Source organism: Lissotriton helveticus, chromosome 3_1 (genome assembly GCF_964261635.1).
Source record: "Lissotriton helveticus chromosome 3_1, aLisHel1.1, whole genome shotgun sequence".
Taxonomy (NCBI): Eukaryota; Metazoa; Chordata; class Amphibia; order Caudata; family Salamandridae; genus Lissotriton; species Lissotriton helveticus.
The window spans coordinates 35,871,044-35,887,528 of NC_136061.1; the positions used below are offsets into that span (position 1 = coordinate 35,871,044).

At 43.1% G+C, this 16,485-nt stretch overlaps 1 protein-coding gene across 4 annotated transcripts in view; it reads left to right on the plus strand.

Annotated features, from left to right (window-relative positions):
* SPEG (striated muscle enriched protein kinase) overlaps positions 1-16,485 on the plus strand; it is a 1,484,310-nt gene that overhangs the window by 828,877 nt on the left and 638,948 nt on the right. For all 4 annotated transcript variants that reach the window (XM_078679189.1, XM_078679190.1, XM_078679187.1 and 1 more), the window contains exon 10: positions 3,276-3,536. In XM_078679189.1, the coding sequence (XP_078535315.1) occupies positions 3,276-3,536 (261 nt within the window). The remainder of the gene's footprint in view (positions 1-3,275; positions 3,537-16,485) is intronic.

The following is a 16,485-nucleotide window of genomic DNA, read 5'->3' on the forward strand; positions in this document are numbered from 1 at the left end:
ATATTCCAATCCACATCGTTTATCATACACTCATAAGGTTAGACTGTTCACCTTGTACTCACAGACACACTACTTACCCTGCACTCACAGAAGCACAATGCATACCCTATAATCACACAGGCACACCACTCACCATGCACTTATATGGGCACAGCACTCATTTGCTGTCACATAGGCATACACCTGTTTACAACACTCATACAGATGGGAGTATGCACTCCCATAAAAAGACAGCTCACGGTGCACTCAAATGAGCACAACTCACATCCAGCACTCACACTGGAACGCCCCCCCACCCTGCACATGTGAGCACACATTTACCCTAAACTTATGTAACTACACTTGTTACCCTGCCCTTGTACACTTGTAGGGGCCCGTAGTGTAACCCATCCTCATATCGGTCTCAACATACCCTGCACACACATTGCCACACTGCTGAAAGCACACACAAACAGGCACACCACCATCTTCACACTCATACAGGTTGCCCTTTAGCCTACACTTAGAGACACATGCTTGCCTTGGGCTTATAGGCACAGTGCTAATTCTGTACTCACAAGGTTACTGCTTCTGGATTTTCTTCAAATAAAAATGGGAAAAGTTTGGTGCAAGGCTCCAGCATGTTGACGGAGCCCTGCACCAATTGCAAAAAGCATTGACAGGAACTGCCGTGATGGCTGTTCCCGGCAATGCTTTCAGAAATGACCCCCTACTTGCTGGTAATTTCTAAATCTGGTGGATAGTACATCCGTTAGGGCAGTGGAGTAATTTACTCTGTTGCCCTGGCAGAGAATCAGGCCAAATGCCAGATTATAAATCTGGCCCTAAATTTGATGTGTACATTCGGGAAACATCAATTACAACACAGGCATTACATCGTAGTGTGTTCACAACGCAGTCAGTTCCACGACTGCGACATTATCACACGTTCCATTACAACGTGAGTCATTACAACGACTTGCTTTAGGGAATGCAGTGTTGGACTAGTGTTGAATTCTAAGTCCAACACCTTCTCTACTGATACACCTACTGGAGTTGGAATAGTAATTTTAATTAATCCAAAATCCAGCTCTTCTTGAAATCGAGTCGCTGTAATGACTTGCGTTGTATTGGAACTCGTGATACTCGTGAACTTGTGACTGCAATGTTAAGCCACGCGTAGTTTTAGCATGTTTGGTAACAGATGCTGTTCGTTCATGCTCAGCAGTTTTGCTCAGTTATTAGAGTTAAAACTGAGCCAGTTCTTGTTTCCTCCAATGTTTTCTTTTAGTCTTCTAGCTCGGCCTGACATTGTTTACTCTTTTTTGCTGTGTTCAACTTTAGCCAGGCTTTATTTATTTATTTGATGGCTTATGTAACAAAACAGAGTCAACCATAGAAATTCCTATATTTATATATATATCCATCTTTTTAGTTTGAATAGAATAACCATTTTCTTTTTATAAATATAATTCAAATGTAACCAATGCGTTTTGTCTGAAGACTTCTTCAGGGCTCCATATATAAATTCTTCTAATTCAATAAATACACTCTGGTTTTATTTGTGACCTCTACCTCTGAGGTATCTGGCAACCGATGTGTTGATAATAAAAAAAAGGGAAAATCACAGAATAGCTTTTTTCTAATTTCGGATCATCTAGAAGAGGACTGTGTTGTCCTTTTTGAAAATTCCATTAACACTGTGAGTATGATAACTCACAACATATCCATAATCCAACGCCGTTGGATTATGGACATGTTGTGAGCTATCATACTCACACTGCGTTGGATTATGGATATGGTGTGAGCTATCTTACTCACAGTGTTAATGGAATTTACAAAAAGGACAACACAGTCCTCTTCTCTGTGATCGGAAATTAGAAAAAGCAATTCTGCAATTGTCCCTTTTTTTATGATCACTACATCGTTTGGCAGATACCTCAGAGGTAGAGGTCACAAATAACTTACACTGAAAAGGGATTTGAAATAAAACCGGAGTGTATTTGTTGTATTAGAAGAACATATATATGAAGCCCTGAAGAAGTTTTTGGACAAAACGTGTTGGCTACATGTGAATTATATTTATAAAAATTAAAAAACTCTTCTATTCAAATTAAGAAGGCAAATATATATAAATAAAGGGATTTCTATGGAACAAATTGATGTAGTTGGTGCATTGTGTCAAAATAAAGGAATTGTATGTGAAATTTATATGATTTTGAATGTTAAAATATTGTGCTGGACAAAAGAAAGTTCTATAATTTGTATAAGGAAAGTCCTGAAGCTTTTCCTAGAAAAAAGGGGGGTGAAAGGGGCAGGCTCCCCTGGTCTGTACACTGTTGTTGTTTATTGTAACTTGGTACCCATAGAGTGATAGGTGCAGTAGCAAATAGTTCCAGCCTCTTTTTGTAAATTGTCTACGATCTAATACATATTAAGATTCATCTATTACTCTTTTACATCTATTAAAGGGACATTTTCTGGCTTATCATGGCATATCAGCCTGTAAGCCATTATTTTAGCAGAAAGATTGGACGGAAGAATGTCAATTATTAAAGTAATTGTTAAAAGGGAGATTAAGATCACCTGTAAACTCTGGAGAGATACAAATGATTGGAAACGTTGAAGTTTATTGTGTGATGCATTTTTTATGCAGCCAATCATGGGAGTCAAACCTTCCATCCCACATCTCCTGTCTATCTGCCATTCAATCTCTATCTCCCTTCATGTTTTAGAACTTCCTTATTTAGAGTCCCTTATGCTTTCGCTATCACTTTTGTTCTGCGGTTTTTGTGTCTCCCAGTTTTTTTCTGTGATTCTCTTCTCTCATGTAATCTCTTTGGACATTTCTACCACTGTCTTGTATCTGTCTCTCCCTCTCTCTCTTTCTCTCTCTCTCACTCACTCTCCATTGTGCTTCTCCCATACCACAATGTGTCTTCTTTATTTTTGTTCTTCATTTCTTGGTCCTCTTTAGACTTTTCCCTTGCTTCTGTGTTTATACTCTCTCACACTGTTTAACTATCTCTTTATCCCTTTGCTCCCACTATTGCTCTATCACACTTGATCTATTTTGGTCTTTCTCACCCTATTGATAATGTTTTACTTGTGTGGCATTCTCCCTTCCATCTGCTCATGTTGTCCCTGACATGCTACTCACTCATTTGCTTTTTCTCGATACCTCTCATTGTCCCAGTCATTGTTTATCTCTTGTCTATTCTTGTTTATGGCTCTCTGTGTATTCGCCAGCCTCTCTCATTGCATCATGGCTGATTTTCTCTACCCTTTTCCTCCAGCTCATCCTGAGAGCAATTCTCTAGCAGTGGTTGTGCCCATGCAAGACGTCACGGTCAATGCAGGTGAGATGGCACTTTTCGAGTGCGTGGTCACTGGCCCCACAGATGTGGATGTAGATTGGCTTTCTCGGGGAAAACTCCTTCAGCCTGCACTACTTAACTGTAAGATGCATTTCGATGGCCGGAAGAGCAAGCTGCTGCTGAACTCTGTCCATGAGGATGACAGTGGAATCTACACCTGTAAATTGAGCACAACAAAAGGTATGGGATCACTGTTTTCAATTCCAGGTGCTGAGATCAGGTTGACTTTCTCCTTAGTTTCAAAAACTGAGTTATGCTTAACACTAGACTCCAGTGTTGCAATAAAATTATATAACTTTTTTTTTATTCACTCGGTTTAGTAGATGAAGATTTCCTCTCCTGTGAAGCAAAATTATGTGTACCTTTTTACCTCACTGTAGAAAAGAAGGCCGTTCATGTGGGTCTATAAATAAGTAGCTTCCCATTTTCTGTGTGCTTTCATGGTAATTTTCATTCTGTATATGGGATAGAGAACTTACCGTACCATGGCATAAAAGATAGAACTTTTAGTTCCTTTGGTGCAGGATAAAGGGGAGTTTCTCTTCCGCTCAGTGAAGATTCAGTGGTTTCTAAGAGTATAATAAGATCCTTCTGTTCCCAGTAAAGAAAGACTGGGAGCTTTTTGTTACCTAAGTAAAAGTAACTTAGTAAAGAAGCATGGTTTGCCAATGCTAGTTTTTTTTTTTTTTTTGTTTTTTTTTTGCAGAGTTTTATATAGCGCGAACTAGAACCGAACCGAATCAGTTATCAGAGCGCTTTACATAGCACCAGTTACGTTACATGAGGACACACTTTCATTTTTAGGCACGGGGAGATTAAGTGATTTGCCCAGAATCACAGGGGGTTTTTGGCGTCGTTACCGAGACTCGAACCAAGTTCCCCAGGTCCGAGGTCGAGCGCCTTAGCCGTTAGGCCAACCCCTCTCCCCAAATGTTCAATTTGTTATTAGCTATTGTAGTAGGATGACTCTCTTTTGATTAGTTCAGTGCTGTAAAAGGCCCTTTTGTCCCCATTTCACATAATAGGGTAAAGTGCTTCAAATTAGCTCTGTATAAAGAGCGTCTTTTTACACTTTTATCAGTGGTGTATGGGATCCCTCTTTCTCAGGGTATGTTATCAGTCTTTTGTAAGATATAAAATTACTGATTGAGAGGGATGAAACCCTACTCAAGCAGCAGCCACAAGCCTTGTCAGTGTGAAGTCATAAGCAAACCCTAAATTAATCTGTGCTCAACCCTCTGGTAGATTTAGCACAGAGCAGGAAGTCTTAACCTGGAGGCAATTTGTGCAGCACTTGCAACAGTAATAAAATGAAAACACTTCACAAAAAGGACCCCATACCAAATTAGAAAAATAGAGTAGATTTTAATAAATAAACAGTAGAACCAGAGCTATACAATTTTAAAGATCTCAGTGAAAATAGCAATAAACACCTAAAGTGCCACTCGCTTCTATTTGGCCATGCATGATTGGGATTAAGTCACAAATTCAGGCCTGCCATGATGGAGGACTAGTTGGATACAGGGACTAGGTTAGTCCAGTGGAAAAGTTGCCTTCTCTGTCCAGCGCAAAGAGTCCTGTTTGCGGTGTAGTGTGCCCCGAGTAGCATTGTGGACATTCGTCGATGTGACAGGAAGAGCAAGCCTGGCGTCATGGACAATCATCACTATAGAATGAAGATCCCGTTTGTTGTTATGGGCGGAGCTTCGCAGTGGTGCTTCCCGCGAGCAGTTGTGAAGAGTCGGATTGCTGGAACTTCACATTGGCAGGCTGTGAGAGCCGCAAGCTTTTGGCGCCATCGGGCTCATTCGCGGTCACAAAGAGCCCAAAAACTTAAATTCAGCCTTTCTGAGGCCACACCAAGGGTCCAGGACTTGGTGTGGTCAGGGGCTTGCTCCAGATGGATCTGGGTGCTGGTTCAGGTGGTTGTGAGTGTTATGTCCCTGTGGCTCTGAACAGGAGGCCAGCAGATTAGCCCTTGGAGTCACTCTGAGAGTCGGGGTTTCAGGTGCAGGTCCAAATCCCTCTGACTCAGGCAGGAGGGCAGTAGTCCAGCAGAACAGCAGTCCTGCAGAGTGCCAGTCCTTTCAGCAGTACAGAAGTTCTTCCTGACAGTCACCACAGGTTCAGAAGTGTACTGAAGAGTTGGTGTCTGATGTCCAATATTTACACCAGGTGCCTCCATTGAAGTGGAAGAAGCTACTAGAGGTTTCCCTCTGAAATACACATGTTTCCTGTCTCGCCTCCCCTCCCCTTGCTCAAACTACAGCGGGTATGCAGCCCTTTGTGCGGAGGCAGGAAGCAGCCTATTTAAGTGTAAGTAGGGCTGTGCCCAGCTCCACCCTCCCATCCTGCCAGTGATGGCCTATCCAGGCACACTTAAGCTCTCTTTTTGTGAATTATTATTTTTATTAGGTTTTACCAATGTATACAACCCTCAACTTACCCCACCCTTCCCCACACAATTATTTACATATAGAATAATCAAGCACATATAAATGCAGAGCATACTGTTGTGTAGTTCCTATAAAAACTTATACAGGATCTGCGCTTTCAGACAACATACACTGTAGTACTGGTGTCAGGCTGATTCTAAATACCGCCACCGGGTATGTTTGCCTGTATACCAGCTAGCTCACAGTGCCACTAGAATCTCCTCTTACCAAGGAGAGAATGGTTTTTGGTAACCATCGAACATGACAACCCTGATCCCTCAAGACTGTGGAAACAGTGTACTTTTTTTCGCTCAGGCACTCGCGCTCACGTTTTCCAAGAAAGATACACAGAATAAATGGTCTGGACGTTTTTAAATAAGCATTTTTGACCAGTTGTTAGTCTAGTGTAAAATAGATGAGCTGCAACAATCACTAGACAGTAACAGATATAAATGATTAGAAGCACTATGAAAGTAAAAGGATGATAGAGTTCTACCATTTTGCAATAATCATGAATACATACGAGCATATAAAATACATGATAATAAAGTGTGTACTGCTACGATTCCTAACTAACTAGATGTACCTAAGTGTACCTAACATGTGTGTAGATGTTAAGCCAAGAATCCCTCTAGGATAAAGTCAACCGCATTACCTGGATTGAGAGACTATGGGACCCTGTCCTGGTCTTGGGTTTGACACCCCACACGGAATGTTAGACCACTGCGAGCTGGAGGTTCTGCATTTATGAACCTCAGCGTCTTTGGTCGGAGTGTCGTCCGGGAAGTCCAGGTCTCCTCTGCCTGTCCTAGCAAGATGTGATGTATATATACCCATAGGTCTCTCCGGGGGTTCTAACTCTGTATTACTGTGTCGGACTTAGGATGACGTTGGGAATGAACTTTGTACATTGATATTATACAGGAGATGGTAGTCTCCTGCTGTGCTTCCAAGAATCCTTATGCATAATGTATGAGGCTTTTACTAGGGAAAATCCTGCGTTCTGTGTGCAGTTTTGTATCTAGGTAAAAGGTCAGACCCTAAGAACCGTTATGTATGTAATGTAGGGGAGACTATAGGTGAAGGGTTATGATGTTACCTGAGCCTATATTAGGGTACCTATATGGAATATAACACCCACTCCTCATTCGACTTGACAACATAGTTAAATTCTAAACGTACGACTAGGCTAACTAGGCACTGGTACGCAAATAATTACGGAAAAAATTAATAGCCGGGCTAAAAATGTTTTGAAATTCTAAAAAATCTTTGAAATGGAAAAAACTACTTCATGCGTCTGAAAGCCATGCATGTCCATAAAAAGTGTCACTTTGTTTTTGAGTTCCAATTTTAGTTTGTTTAAAGAAGGCCGAATTTCTACCAGCACACAATGAGACAATTGTTTGTGTCCAGGCTGGTAGATGCAACATTACTGTTGCCTGCCTTCGCAGACGACGATCCCTGTAACACCTCGCATATTATGTCAATTGAGCACAGATGATCTTCCGTACTGCCTGCAACCGATGCTGGGGCAGCCTGTGCATGGTCCAAAACCTGGGTGTCAGTGGAGAAGCCGGTATCAATTCCGATGGGAGCCGTGACTACCTGTATAGGCTCTAGGAATGCCGCCATCAACATTGGAATACGACGGGGACACTGCAGAACATGGGCCGTTATCAGGTCCAGCAAAGCATCAATGTCCGGTTGCACAAATGATGGGAGTGTCAGACAGACAGACAGAGATCCAACATGCATTCTTCTCTGCAAAACAGGCATCGGAGGACAGGTAAGATGCAGTACATCCAGACTGGTCTAAATGACAAGAACCAAAATGCACTTAGTTCTCTCAGGCGAGGTGTGCCCAGATGCTGTAGCATGCGGTCACAGTATTTACTCTCCTGGAGTGCTTTTTCCATCTCCTTGGTGACTGGGACATCCATTGCGTAGCAGTAAAATGACAATCAGGATACCTGCTATTAGAAACAGGATTAGTGGAAGTCCTCTAAAAATGCTTCCAAATACGGAGTGTATAAAGTTTGGTATAACTCCGAGAACCGTCTGAAAGGGGCCTAACAGTCATCTACCTATGTTCTTAAATAGGTGGACGATACCCGTCGTATCAGACATGTAATAGATACCATTTACCATTTCTGCGAAATGGAAGTGGCAGTTCGTACATATGAGCGCCTGTATCTCGGCTGAAGACCTTGCAATCTGGAGATTAAAAGTCTCTCAAGTAGAGATTAAGGACACGGTCTTCTGTGGAAGCATGGCTTTTATTCTGCTCAAAGTATCAAACTGTATTAAAAAAACATTTAGTAAAGGCCATAACGGCGCCTCCCTGACTGTATGTGTTAGTGGAAACAATACTTGCATACAGCAAGTAACCCTGGAGCTCACTGTAACCAGATATGCGATGCCCGGAAGCATCCCACAACAACCTTGATCAATCAGCATCAAGTAACTCTCATTTGAAAGTAACCTGCACACTGGAGTAATCACGGCCGACGGGGCACCCCTCAAGTGACGGGATACATTAGCTACAAAACCATTACAGACCCAAACAGCATTATATCCTGGCAAATGAGAGATCCAGTTAAAGTGTTCTCGCAGTTTGTACCGCTTAGAAACACTTCTAGATCCCCCACTCCTGCATCAAAATCTGTATGATAATTCTCAAGACTCCTTAATTAATTCCCTACCCATTTCTTCATATGTGCCCTCTGTTGTTCTAGGCAATACTGAAATTGGAAAGTTGTGACTGGTAGAGTTATATGGCCATTGATTAACCATTCTGTGGATGGTGATTCTGCCACTGTAAAAGCGAATCTGTCCAGTTTTTCAATACGCAGCATTGTATATTTTGCTCCCCTTTGTGCCATGTTTTGTCAGATTGTATGCAGAAAACAGAAACGTACTGTTGATAAAACGCCAGGGCCCATAGCCTGCACACAAAGATTGCAGCGTCCAGCTCAATAGCATAATATAACACAATTGTGATTGCCCGTGCTGTAGTATGGACAAATCTTGTTCTAGTACATCAATAGCAGAAGATACAAATTTGCCCAGTGAATATATCCTGGAAGTTAAAGTAGTCATACCATTGTCAACTATGGCTAAAGCTTTCTCTAAGTCAATCCGATCTATTTCTTGTAACCTCTCCGCAGCTTCTTTTGGGAGATTGTCTAGATTTTGTTATAGACATCATAATAGAAACGTTTTTGATGTGCCTTTCTGGGACCCAATAAAAAAATCCCATTTGTCCACATCCTCTGTAAGTAAGAATAAGTGTTGTTTCACCTGTGTGAGTGTTGAGGATTTTGGCCAATCAAGGCATAACTTCCCAACACTGTATCACGTCCCTACCCCTGGATGTTTTCTTTGTACATAGCATGGGTCTGGCCTGTGAATGCTAAACCCTTCGATTGTACCTTTTAATCTTACCTGACATCTATAAGTGTCTGTGAGCCAAGCCAACCATGCCTTCCAATTGGGGTCTGATCTATTGTATTGCATGATGTCATCTAGCGTAATCCCTTCTCGTGTGGTAAGGTTACCCTCAGTGTGTGATGATGTTGGAATCCGAGGTGCGTTCAAATCCTTATTCTTGGCTTTTCCAAGACAGGTAGTTTGCTACACAGTATCATTCAGAAACATAATCTGCTGAGGAATGATGCATGCTCTAAATAGCGCTTCTGTTCCCTGGACTTGCCAGTCTCTAGAACCCCAGACTGATTTTGTGTCTATTGTGTCTTTCCATTAATCAAAACCTTGCTCAAACAACTGGGTAAGAAATGAAGTAGAATAATTCTGTTTGGTGTTTGTCAACATATTTTTCTGTGCTGATGTCGGTGTAACGTTAAACCCTGAAAAATATGAACATTATTGTGCAAATGTTTTTAAACTGCATTTCGGCGGTGTTGGGCAATGTTCCCATTGGAGATATGTGAAAACATTTCTTGGATTAGCAGTTTTGTGCAAATAATGATGACCATTATGTTGATAGCAATACATTGTGTTGAAATCTGATGTGCCTTCCCACATTTCATTATTAGAAAAGGCAGCTGATTGTTCTAAATCAGACAAAATATTATTTACAGTTTCATAATCCTAATCATCACAGAATGTACTGGAGTTAATGATATATTTAAAGATATTTCAAATAAATGTTGTATTTTGAAAGGTTTGGTGTGAGAATGAGATCGATTTACTGCTGCTGTAACCCTTGAATTTAAGAAGTATTACCGTTTTTAGGCTGTTTGGAGACTAGCTCCTTTTTAAATTGTTGTAATAGGAATATTGTGTAATATTTTGTTCACGATCGAAATTGGCTTCAGAGACTGATTTTCCAGCCTGAATATTAGTTAGTGCCCCCACGCTCCCTATTCATCGCATTGCTTGCACGTTAAAGGAATCTCAAACACACCTCACCATTTAGGTGAATCCCTCGCCGCCCCACGCCCGTCCGCCATCTTGGGGGTGTGTTACAAACGCGGACACCACTTTGCGGTGGTTAGCGGGCTAGTCTTCTGAGAGTGCCTTTGCGCCATAGACCATAAATATCTGCCAGTATGCAGGCGCGCAGCGATCGCGCGCAGCATTGCGCCGGAGGAGCGCCAGAGGAAAGCCTGTCTGTGCCCGTCCGGGCCAGGACGGGCCCAGAGGCCACAAACGCTGGTCAAATCGGGACATATTCGCCTGATGCCTTATGGGCATTAAAAACGGACTCTATCTGTCTAGATGAAGTCACCTTGGCCAATTTGCAAGCCGAGGACCTGGTACAGTCCACAGGTACAGGCCTTAGGCGTTACTCTACATCTACTGGCCGATGGTCACAAGGCTTAAGATTAGCGACACTTAATACGCGCTCTCTACAGAAGCATCATTTAGAAGTCTTCTCTCTACTGCTCGATGGAGATATTGATATTCTCGCCCTTTCAGAGACTTGGCTTGGTTCCGCTTCTACGCCTGATATCCTGGCCGCCCTACCTCCAGACTATGATGCGATTTGGTACAATCGTCCAAATGATGGTAAAGGGGGAGGTGTAGCCTTTTTGTTCAAAAAATGTCTGGTAGTAAAAGCGATTTTGGCTCAAAACTGTGCCTGCGCAGAGTTGTTAGGGATCAAAGTATCGTTTAAATCTTCATGTATTGTCATTTTGGTAGTTTATCGTCCGCCGCAAAATTCACCGGACTTTAATGAGATCCTTTTTGAACTTCTGACGGACCTGGCTTCTAGGTATAAGTCCCTCCTGGTGGTAGGTGACTTTAACTATCACTGGGACAAAGTATCCAGAGACCCCACGGGGACTGAGTTCGAAGCCAACCTCTCGGTGCTCAACCTGCAACAGTTAGTGGTGGGTCCGACTCATGTGAAAGGCCATACACTGGATCTTGTCTGGTCCTCTCTGCCCAACACAGTCATTACGGAGGTTGGGCCTTGTATTTGGTCGGACCATTTTATGATAAAGTGCTGGGTCCCAGGAGACCCGGTGCGAGTTGCATCTAATAAATCTCGGAGGAAAATTCGACCTTGGAACAAGGTGGAAGCTGACCTCCTAATTACGACCTTGCTCTCCGCCACCCCCCCTATAATGAGTGGTACAGATTTGAATCATGATTCTAGACTGTTAAAGACCTGGATGCTCGCCTCCCTGGATAATCTTGTCCCTGAGCAGCTGGAGAGTATTAGAACTAGAGGGAAAGGAGCCCCATGGTTTGACGCCTCCTTGAAACAGAGGAAGCAAGCTCTTCGTAAGGCAGAGAGGAGGTGGAGACTTCACTACTGCCAAACGGAGGCTGACATTTTTAAAACCCTGCTTTCTAAATATAAGGCGGACATCCTGGAAAGGAAGGCCGCCTTCTATGAGGGAAGAATCAGGGAGGCGATCAACATACAGCGGGAGACCTTCGTGATACTTAGGGAACTCACGCAACGAGAAGGGAAAATTTCTGAGTGTGATCAACCAGATTGTGACTCCTTCCAAACCTTCTTTCTCCAGAAGGTACAGGACATCATTGCAGACATCAAGGCACGGCCAGCTATAAGCATGCCGTCGAGCCAGATCACTCAAGTACCATCTATGACTTTAAACAGCTTCCCCTCCATTGACGACAGGCGCCTAGCGGAACTGGTCGGACAAACTAAATCAGGCTCAAAGGTAGACCCATGTCCCCCTAAAATTTTTAAAATGGCCATGCCAGGCATTCAACCCCAGGTATTGAGCCTACTTAACAACTCATTGAAAACAGGTTATCTGCCAACTCAGATGAAAGAAGCTAGGGTCTCCCCACTCTTAAAGAAGGCAGGAATGGACACAAAAACCCTAAAAAACTATAGGCCCATTTCACAGCTACCTTTTCTAAGCAAGATTCTTGAAAAGCATGTTCTCAGCACGCTAGCCGGTCATCTGGAAGAACACCACCTTCTCCATGCCAGGCAGGCTGGTTTTCGTCCCCAGCATAGCACGGAACTGGTTATGGCCTCGGTCACCGATGAGCTGAGACTCAGGGCAGATAACAAACAGCCATGCGCCCTGATTCTCTTAGACTTATCGGCGGCTTTTGATACGGTCAGCCATACCATCTTGCTGGACCGTGTCGCGAAATTGGGGATCAAAGGCCAGGTGCTGAAGTGGCTAGAGTCCTTCCTGTCAGGTCGAACTCAGAGAGTGCAACTAGGAGACCAACTGTCTGGGATCAGTGAGGTGACCTGGGGGGTGCCCCAGGGCTCGGCTTTGTCCCCCCTGCTTTTTAATATCTACTTACAACCACTAGTGGAGGAGCTTTCGCGGATGAACTGCAAAATGTTTAACTACGCAGATGATACCCAGCTACTAGTTCGGCTGGATGACACCAAAGAGGCCCAGGAATCTGTGAGGAATTTGCTCAGCTTCACAGTCAATTGGATGACTAACAATCTGTTGAAAGTGAATGCTGATAAAACAGAGGTGCTGGTGATCAGTAAAAAAGAGGATCCCTGGATCGATTTGTATTGGCCCCCTGAGTTGGGAATCACCCCGTCTCCTGGTGCTGTTGTAAAAAGCCTAGGGCTAAAGATCGACGCGGATCTCTCGATGGGCCCGCAAGTCTCTGCTGTGGTCGGATCATGCATTGGTGTGTTGAGGCAGCTTCGAAAGTTAGTCCCAATCTTATCTGCCTCCACCCTGCAATCGATCGTATCCGCCACAGTCATTTCGAGACTCGATTATGGCAATGCCCTATATCTTGGCCTACCACAAAAGCTGCTGAGGAAGCTGCAGGTCATTCAGAACGATGCAGCTAGGCTGATTCACTCTTTGCCCAGAAACTCGCACGCAACCCCCTGCTTCAGAAGCTACACTGGCTCCCAATGAAATTCAGAGTCCAGTTTAAGTGTCTCTGCATGGCCCACAAGGCACTCTTTGGGAATGCCCCAGAATATATCAAACAACGTTTGATGAGGTATGTTCCCGGAAGATCCTTGCGTTCAGGAACAACCTCTAATCTGATTCAACCTAGGTTCAAACTAAAGACTAAAGGAGGCAGGGCCTTGTCTGTGCTTCTTCCACAACTGTGGAATGAGCTTCCGCCCACCTTGAAGGATGAAGTACAGTTATTGCCCTTCAGAAATAAATTAAAAACTTATCTCTTTAGGAAGGCTTTTGGGACGGTTTAGGCGGTAATATAGTTGCAGGCTTCCTTTTGGGCTTCAGTGTGTTATGTTTTTCTTGTTAAGCGCTTAGAGACCGGCGGTGATAGGCGCTATAAAAATATTCTATAACATAACAAGTCTCTTTGTTCACGATGTGAAGAAAGGTAAGATTTCAGAATCAGGTTCACTTTTGATGCTGCAGAGCTTTGCCTAAGATAAGTTTCATTAATAAGCATGCTAAAAACAGCAGTTACTAAGCATATCCAGAAAAGAAAGACAAGTATCCCAGTGATTACCCAAAACTTCGATCCAAGGTGATACCAGGTATGTTTGTTGAAGAAACATTAAAAAGTCTTTGATTTGCTGGTGACGAATTTTTTGGGCTGGCATCGTTTCAGGTTCACTTGGATCCAATGAAAACGTATTGAAGTTGATGAAATAGCCAGATGCAGTTCGATCTATTTTTGGTAGACCCGCAGGTTTTGTTGAACTTGTAGATGGCTCTTGTTAAGGCATGTTGATGTAGACATAAGGGTTTGGTCGATTACAAATGTGTCTTTCATTTTGATTTTGAATTTGAGTTTGAACTTCATTTTCAAGAGGAACGAGTTCCATGGCATTATTGCATAGTCCATCATTCTGTGCTGGGGACTCTTCGAAACGCGATGAGTCTTTCTGTTTGAACTTCCTTTACAGTAGCGAGAGGAGGACATCAGCTACTCAGGAGTCCACAAGGCCAACTATTCAGTATCGGCCACATAGTGTTTTTATCAGGTCAATGGAGACAAATCTTTTCTCCTTTTTCCTGGAAAGAGGCGGCAGAAGTACAGTTCTTGTTCCTTCAACGGCCAGGACAGGTACAGGCTTTCTGTATGATGGCCCAAATACTTTTTTGTCCTCTAATTTTTTCTCTGACCAGATCCTGGACTTTAGGGACCCAGACAGGTCTTGCCGTGACTGACTTGACTTCCCCAGTGGCGGTCCGCTTTACCTGGACATTGCTTTGTAGTGCCCTGTATTCATTCAGATCCTGTAAAACAGCCACACGTTTATGAATGTCAAAATGTTTCTCATCTGCCACTGTGCCTTCACAATGAAGATCAGGTACCCACATTCTCGTCCCAAGTAGGACCTCATAAGGAGTGACACCCCCTGGATAACTTATTGGCATGTTGTTTAAGGCTCTTTGTACTCCATATAAATGTTTGACCCACTGCCACCCGCACCTAATACTCTAGCTGTTAAAGATTGCTTTAATTCCCGATTTTTCCTCTCCACATCCAAATTTCCCTTGGGATGGTATGGAGAGGTGTACTGCAATGCTACACCTAAAGCTCCCATGGCTTCCTTGTAAGCCAGAGAGCTAAATGTGGGGCCACGGTCAGAATGTAATGTGCAAATTGTGTATGTCCCTATCAATACTCGCAAATCTTTCATAACAGTTTGAGCATCAGCCAAGCACTGGGGCCACACTCATAGGAATCTCGAGCAGGAATCAACTGCTACCATGATAAACCTGTAAGCACCATTTGTCGCAGTGGTCCAAATAAATACACATGAGTTGTTTGTCTGAAATTAATAATGGTGTCTGCGCTGGACGTGTTATGGTGGAGCCTTTCATCTGCTGGCAAATGCCACATTTTAAGACATAACCTGTAGACTGCTTTTTTAATCCTGGCCACTAATAGCGTTGTTTCAGCAAGTAAACAGTTGCCCTAACCCCTGCATTTGCAAAACCCAGACGCTTGTGTGTAGCTAATATTAAGCCTAATCTGCGATCCATGTTTGGTATTACTCTATCTCCCAATCCAGGAATTTGAGGGAATGGAACATTGTTTGCATCAAACTTGTAGGAGTACTTGAGTGGAAATATTTTCGGAAGTGCCGTTTCATTTCATGTAGCAATAATTGCAACCATAATCTCACCGTCTATTCTCGTTTTTGAACAAGGGATTGCAGCTACGGAACCCGTACGTACAGCTCCCTTTGCGTTGCGCCTTCATCAGCCTATGAATTCCTTTCAACGTGAACGCCATCATGTTGATGTCTCAGTGTGTGTATCACGTGAGCTCTCGTTGGCTTGTTTTTCAGCTCCACTACCTGTTCCCATAGCATTTTGTGCTTAATTGTGCCACCTTTCGCATCTTTAAACCCATTTTGACCCCAGTGGTGTAAGTACTTATTGTACGACTGTACAAAGTAAAACGAATCACACACAATTAGTGTGAAGAATTCTGGATCAGAATTACCAGTGCCAGTAACAGCTTTTAGTTCTGCTAGCTGCGCCGTGCAATCTCCTAGAGATTGTGTTTAGGTACAACTTGGATGAAATTTTCCATCCTGCATGCATCCTTTAACGAGTGCGCATGCAGCGCTGTATTCTTGACTACTTCCATTGGCCGGCTGAGCAGATGAGTCAGTGTAAATTATGTATTCATACTGATCTAGAGGCATTTTTTCATTCGGAAGAGGATATTCTTGTTCGTATTGCAGGAATGCTTCTGTTTTTAGACTTGGATCGTACCTGTATTCTACGTTATTTGCAGTGAGAAAATTAGCCCATTGTATCCATCTCGGATGTAAGGCTTTTGCGTTAGGGATGCTTGCCTTTGTCGCAGCCTCTAAGACACATACCGGAGTCACAACAATTATTCGTTTCCCCTGAGCCAGTGCACTTTCTCTCACTACAGCAGTCTGCACTGCTGTCAGAATTTTTTCTGTTGATACGAAACGCATCTCAGCATTTGTGTATAAAGGTGACTTGTATGCTATTGGTACTGTTTCACCTTCATTGTATGTTAGGTAGGTGTACCCTGATTGACCCGCATGTATACGGATCACTAGGTTGTGGACATTCACTTGTATTTTCAAGTGTTTAGACGCTATCATGTCCACATGTAGGGAACGTAGGATATCTGTAAGTTCCACTGTCCATTGCCTAACTGAAAAATCGTGTCTTATTAGTTCATAGAAAGGTTTAACCCTTCTGTGTAATCCAAAATGTATGTTGTGCAAAAGTTCAGGAATCCCAGTATTGATTGTACATTTTTCATTGATTTTG